This window comes from Penaeus japonicus, unplaced genomic scaffold (assembly GCF_977035675.1).
Source record: "Penaeus japonicus unplaced genomic scaffold, GWHDUDI00000001_assembly GWHDUDI00000018, whole genome shotgun sequence".
Classification (NCBI taxonomy): Eukaryota; Metazoa; Arthropoda; class Malacostraca; order Decapoda; family Penaeidae; genus Penaeus; species Penaeus japonicus.
In genome coordinates, this window is record NW_028234420.1 from 29,889,465 (window position 1) to 29,896,964 (window position 7,500).

The 7,500-nt window shown below is 37.9% G+C and overlaps 1 protein-coding gene across 2 annotated transcripts in view; it reads right to left on the reverse strand.

The window, feature by feature from the left end:
• Nucleotides 1-5,015: 5,015 nt before the first annotated feature.
• LOC122252364 (G protein-coupled receptor moody) overlaps nucleotides 5,016-7,500 on the reverse strand; it is a 24,031-nt gene continuing 21,546 nt past the window's right edge. For both annotated transcript variants that reach the window (XM_086546857.1, XM_086546856.1), the window contains exons 5-7: nucleotides 7,300-7,432; nucleotides 6,752-6,939; nucleotides 5,016-6,151 (exon numbers count right to left, since the gene is read on the reverse strand). In XM_086546857.1, coding sequence (XP_086402983.1) covers nucleotides 5,458-6,151; nucleotides 6,752-6,939; nucleotides 7,300-7,432 — 1,015 coding nt within the window. In that variant the 3' untranslated portion in view covers nucleotides 5,016-5,457. The remainder of the gene's footprint in view (nucleotides 6,152-6,751; nucleotides 6,940-7,299; nucleotides 7,433-7,500) is intronic.

The following is a 7,500-nucleotide window of genomic DNA, read 5'->3' on the forward strand; positions in this document are numbered from 1 at the left end:
AGTTCATTTTCCTTTTATTTTATTAATGTTGCTTTGTCATGTCATATTTCGTATGCACTTACTTATTAACTTATGATTCTATTGATGTCTTTATACTTATATGACTTAGACACACATTTTCCTAGGGATTTTGTTTTGTCACTGATGAAATTCAAATGAGAGAGAGAGAGAGAGAGAGAGAGAGAGAGAGAGAGAGAGAGAGAGAGAGAGAGAGAGAGAGAGAGAGAGAGAGAGAGAGAGAGAGAAGAGAGAGAGAAGAGAGAAGAGAGACAGAGAGAAAGAGAAAAAAGAGAGAAAGAGAAAAAAAAAGAGAAAGAGAACGCTATGATGAACTGGCCCTTGCTGAGGCAGGAAGTGAGTTTAATATAATGAAAGCATATCCCCAGATGGAGTTCAGGCACTGGTCTCTTCAAGCACGACACCATACACCAAGCAGACAAGAACCAGTCTTCCGGAGACACACTATCTGCAAAGTTTTCTTTGAAGATAATTACAAGCCGACGTCGACGAGTAAGAAGATGAAGGGGAAGGGGAGATAGATACATAAATAGATGCAAGAAGAAGGAGAGAGAGAGAGAGAGAGAAAAGAACGAGATAAATAGAGAGAGAATGAGAGGAGAGAGAGAAAAGAAGGAAAGAAGAATGAGAGAGAGAAAAAAAAGAGAAGAAGGAAAGAGAGAGAGAAGAGAGAGAGGGAGGGGAAGGGGAGCGAGACAGAGCGAGAGGATGCAGAGAATGAAAGAGGGAAGGAAAAGAAAAGCAAGAACAAAAAAAAAAAAAAAAAAAAAAAAAAAAAAAAAAAATGGAAACTTGCCTAAGTCACAAGCCAAGAGTTTCCCCTCCACTTCGTATCTATTATTTTCACGTCCGCCGCTTCCCCTTAAGTCGACTTCTTTCTCGTAAGTATTAATACTTTCGAACCAACGGGGATGCTGTACCCCTGTAGTGAGGCAGCAATACGTCTTTTTCCACGGGACTTTCAATCCTATTTTCGCCTTAGCCTTCATCGCATCTTCAAGGAGTTGCAAACAACCAGCAAACAACCCTTCGTCTTGGAAGACAGGTCATCGGCCAGGACTTCCAACTTCCCGCGCTAATTTACATATTTATATATATTTTCTAAAATAGAGATCTTGTTTATTTGTTTATTAATTAATAGCTTACAATCTTTGTTTAACGAGAATATGATGACTAAGTCTGACAAAACTGAACATAAAGGACATTAAGTAATTTACGTCAGAGGAACTGCTGAGCTCGTGACCTGTTCACACATACCATACCATAAGTATCTGACTTTTGTTGTTTCTTTTTTATTTCTGATGCTCGTTTTTTTATTGTTATTGTTTCTATTTTGTGTTTAATCTAATAAATGTGTAATTTTCTATATATTGTTTCACAACTCCATTTAGTATTTCATTCAATTCTTACACGCTACCTAAACTATAAGAATTGCTCGGCTTGGTGGCTGTGTAAATGACAACCCTTACACCCCCCCCCCCACCCCGTCGCACTCTCAGGAAATGCTTGCAGGCATGGAGTTATTTATTCATTTACATGTTTCCTATATTTTGTCCAACGTGCAGGTTATTATATATGTAACGTGTTGAATGTGCTATGTGTTGCATGTTAATAAAATCAATCAAAACAAAAAACGGAGTTAGTTGAAGGCCTTCATTGCAAAACCTATATACTTTATACACATACACACATACATATACAATAACACAAACATACAAATTATCACCTCAGAGACCAAGTCGCCAATTAGACTTCTTGACTCCCGATGATGGAGAGCAGAGAAATGTTAATTAATGCATTTAATTGCCTTCAAGCTCAGAGAAGTTCGCAGAGATATGGCAAATATTTTAATCTTCTGTTCTTGGACATTCCAGCCTGCAAGAAGAAAGTTGCACTTGGATCAGCCTTTGAATATAGGCTAGGTATTACAACACATGAAAGACACCCTCACTACAACACCAAAACGGCTTAGGCTGAGGATTAGGTTAGGCTTATGAGGTAAAGAAGGGAGAATACGCGCCATGTTGGTATATGTGTAATAAATCTGATGTGTGGCGTTTATTACGAAAAGGATTACATTACTATGCGAATTACGTCTTTTCGTAATGCATTTCGCACGTTGCATTATCCATGCCAAGAAAATCATATCGCCACTAAAATCAATTAGACAAGAAATATAAATACATTGACAAACAATGTTCAAAATGATGGCAACCAATGCCTTACGTTACCCCCCCACCCCCACCCCACCCCCGCTCGCGCCAACCCCCTACCCGACCTCTTTCCTCTTAAGATATGATTTCCTCACTCCCCCCCCCTCCCCCCCTGTTTCTCCCTTGATACTTGACACCTTTTCCCTTATTACCTCCCACTTGAGTTGTAGATCCTCCATGCAATAATTCTCCCCGGGCTTGCAACGTGTACCGAATCACCGAGCGAACGAAAACTACGAGACTTTCTTTCTTACTGATTCGAAGCAGATTCATCTCGGCAAATCAAACCGCTCGTTGTTATTATTGTCTCTTCATATATTCAGAGTTATTCATTTATTCGTTTCGCTGCTCGTTCGAAGCTTCGCACATCGATAGCAGTGTCAAAAAGCAAACTGTGGTTCGTTAATTAAGAGGCAAGTGGGATTTCCAATGAAGCGAAACTATGGGAGCTGCTCGTGTGTTTGTCCAATGATGAGCTTTGTTGACGGAGCACTCGTGGTGTCCTCGTCCGGTGTGGTTATGTCGCAAGGGAACGATGTTGCATCAGAGGAGGGTTTGGTGTGGCTGGAGAAGGAGGAGAGAAAAAAGGAAGAAAACAATAGAATTAGAAGAAATAAGAAAGGAAGAAAGAATGAAGGAAATACATATATACATTTATGTGCGCGCGCGCGCACACACACACACACACAACGAAATACAACACACACATAGACACACCTGTATGTATGTATATATGTATATATATGTATATATATGTATATATATATATATATATATATATATATATATATATATACATATATACATAGACACACACACAGACACACACACACACACACACACATATATATACATATATATATATATATATATATATATATATATATATATATATATATATAAAAGCAGCAGTTTCATTGATACTACTGTGATTGAGTTCTTGAAGTACTTTTTTCAATGAAACGATGTGAACTGTTACTAGTTTTACCACAGGCTGTTATTCTAAATTGCATTCTTATCTTTAATAATCTACAAACTTTATCATTATCATAATTTTTCACTGTCATCATCATCGTCGTCGTCATTAGGGCTACAAGTTCATCTAAAGAAAACTCTTTCTCCCCTAATGAAGACCTTATATTGATGTTTGACACCACATTTACTTATCTGATAACTAGCCAAATGATGAAGTGTGATCGTCTTCCTATCCTTGTCGCCATTGTTGTTGATATATACGTCTAAGCTCTTGAGTTTCCACAGTCGCCTGGCGGTCACAGATGTGGTAGGCCGCCACGATGGATAAAGACCAAGCTCCGATCGAGTCAATTCATTGGCACTCTCTCACGAAGCGGCACTCGCTGGCACAGGCGGGCTCGCCATAGTGCATGTATCTCCACATATCAGGCTTATCCTTATTCATAGAGCGTGTTAAGCTTATGGTATACTAAGAGGGGAGAGGGCTTGTGGAGGGAGATGGGTTGAGTTAGAGATATTACCAAAAGGAAAATTAAAGGAGATGCTGGAATAATTCTGATATGAAGATAATTACACTTGAAGAACTTGATACATGGTAAATCACCAGTTAGCATCAGTCGCCAAATACAAATGTGGATATTAACAATAACACGAGCTAGGAAACGCCAGGTGTTTTTTACTTTAATATTTCACCTCAATATACTTATACCAAAGTATCAATTAGAGATTATTTGATTAAGAATAAAACAGAAACAGATAAGCATTTTCAAAGGTAATGAAGATAAAATACACATGTAAAAAGTAACAGATTGAGACAGGCAGAATTAAACTTGGATTTAATAAGCCGACTTTGAAAAAACATGTTATTTGTTTGAAAGATTGACTCGAAAATCCCGACTCAAGGGAATGTTCCATTTAGCATGATAACGCTCTCACTCTTCCCACACTGATTAATGTCGTCCTGAGATTATGTGTGCATATATCCATACGTACACAAAGAAACACACACACGCACATATAAATCTAAATATGTGATTGTGTGTTTCTGTTTCTGAACTTTCATTTCATCTTTCGTCCGATTTCTTTTGGGTAAACTCCTTAATCCACTCCTGTGCCCCTTTGCCCTACTTTCGTTGCCCATTCTGCCTGTGCTACTTCCCCAGTGCCTCGTTTTCATTCCTCCAAAATGCTCGAGGTATTCAGTGCCTCCCACACCACTCTCTATGCCCTTGTTGCAGGCCCCAGCTCCTGTCATTCTGCAGAAGGATTCTTGGGCTTCCTCTCCGCCCATTTCCTGTGTCTCGTTTCAGGAATTGTCGTTTTTCTCTGTGGTTTCTCTCATGTTGAATGAACCCTGAGGACTGCCATTCATAGCGGAGTTGCCACAGCTTTGCTAGATTGGCTATCTGTTTTTATCGGAGTAGGAAAAAGTACCTTGTCATTAAAGATATGAATGTGTATATATGTATATAAAAAGAAAGAAAGAAAAGTACATATAAATATATATATATATATAGATATATTTTATATATATGTATATATATATAATATACATATATGTATATATGTGATATATATATGATTATATATATATATATATATATATATATATATATATATATATATATATGTATATATATATAAGGACTTAATTACACAAATCAACAACTATTGACGATGTGGTATGATAATGTGAGTGATATATACAGTGTTTTATATTTGATTACTATGATCATACTTATATGAAAGCTAAGTAACTCCATTTCGATATAGAAAAATGTGAACCAATAATACAAAACGTTTTTTCCTTTTTTATTTCAATATATAGACATATTACATAACTGTTATTCGACCTCGTGTACGAAAATTTTCATGAAATATTAGGAGGCATACATTTTCTCTCTGACACACACACACACGCACACACACACACACACACACACACACACACACACACACACACACACTTATCTATATATACATATCTAAATGTATACATTTATTTATTCATTCGTTAATGCACCTCTGCAGCACCATCATTGCTGTCTATCAGACAGTATATAAAATGAAAATATTTTTTATAAATGTTATTATAAATTATCGTGGCTATATGCAATAAAAATAACTTATAAATAGGTAACAAATATCTATATACAAATTTACATATACATAAAAACATAACTAGCTGTAGAGGGACAATTCAACCGTTGAAAAAGTATTTGAATCTCCACTTGGCAAAAGGAAATAACTTTCATCTGGAGAAAGTTCTCTTGAGCTTTTGCTTGAGGGAGCTTTTCCTCGCGGCGGGCAAGACGAGAGTGGCACTTGACGAACTAACACTTAGACTCTCAAAACACTGTCTCACGTCTATAGTATCGTCCTCGAACCTGACACTATCCCTTTGCGACTGGAGTGAGGAGACGGTGCGCGATGCCTGGATCTCCAGACCGAGACTGGCTTGGGACGAGAGCGAGCTGGAGGGCGAATTCCTCTGCCATTGACGATATTCCGCCTCGTTTGCCGCTCGGATTTCCTCTTCGCACTCCGAGGGCGTGCGGGTGAACCTCTTCTCGGGCACCTGGAGGCCGTGGGGCTTCGCGATGGTGAAGACTTGGTCACTGCGACGCACAGGGAGGGTCCTCGTCGGTCTCACGGCCGTTACTTCGCGACACAGGATGAAACAGAGCAACTGGTAGTATGCGTTGCGGTACTTCTCAGAGCAGACGACGTATATGAAGTTGTTAATACCATACTGCAGGAAGTAGATGGAATACAACACTATGCCGAGTTCAGGGATTGTTTCCTGTAGAGTGGAATCGTCTCTGATGAGGATGATGTTGTACAATGAGATGGGAATGACGCAGATGAGGAAGACGAACAGCAGGCGGACGATCACCTTCGTCGTCCGGCTGCGACGTAGCTGAACCTGCTGGAATGAGTGTGACCTGTGGACGAGACAGAACCAGTGTTATACTCTGCAGGACTAAATATTGTCTTAAAAGACAAATGTATTAGAGGATATATTTTAAAAAGACAAATGTATTAGAGGACATATTTTTAAAAGATAAATGTATTAGAGGACATATTTTTAAAAGATAAATGTATTAGAGGACATATTTTTTAAAAGATAGACTACGAAGAAAGGGATGTTATTGGGAGGCGGATTTAAAAAAAAAAAAACTTGTATTCTTTAAATAGAAAACGTGAAGTTTGCTACACATATTTCATAGAAGAGCAGGTGAAAATAAATCTCATTTTGATCACTATAAACTTCAACCAGGAGGACCAATATCACCAACGATAATCCATAATTAGATAATAACATTTAGATAATAAATAACATACAGATAATAACAGACAATAAAATAATAGATAATAAATAGATAATAAAATAATCGATAATAAATAGATAATAAAATAATCGATAATAGATCATAAAATAAATAGATAATAATAATAAATAGTAGATAATAAAATAAATAGACAATAATAATAGATAATAAACAGATAATAAAAAAATCATACATCACGAAAAACAAACTTACCCCATAACCGAGAGGATGCGAGAATTATTGGTATAGACTTGGCACAGTATGACAATATAACCAATAGAGATGAGAATACAAGGGACAGCAGTCTCCATCGTAAAGAACATAGTACGAGGATTGGTACCACCGCCACCTATGAAGTCACACTTGAGCGTAATGCTGTTGTAGCCAAAGGACCCATACACCTGTTTCAAGGAGAGGAAAAAGATTGGTTAATGGGGTTTATCAAAGTCTTGATCAAAGGATAAGGGCGCAAGTTTTTGATAACCTCATCTGGTTGTTATTCGGAAAGATGCTGAGGATTTTTGTGTCCTTATCTGTCTGTCCAGAATTATCCATTAATTCGCCTTTCTTCAATAATTTGCCGATCATAATCCTTCGTTCATTCATATTTTTTTCTACAATCTCCTTCACTTCGCCACCCCACCCTCTCACACCCTCTCGTACCCATTCCCCTCCTTCTTTTTCCTCCCCACCACCCCCCACCCCCCCCCCCCCCCCAAATTATTCATTTATCTACGATCCTTCATAATTTCTACACTCACCTCTAGATAAGTGGGCATTTGCAGTGCTATTCCAAACAGCCAGATGAATATACAGTAGATCAGAGTTTTCCAACAAGTAAACCATCTGTTTGGACGTCTGCTGTTGTGGCGAAATTTGTAAATACAAACGCACCTGTGGAAATAGGAGATGAGATGCATTTGCAATATGAATCAACAAATTAGACTGAGAGAGAGAGAGAG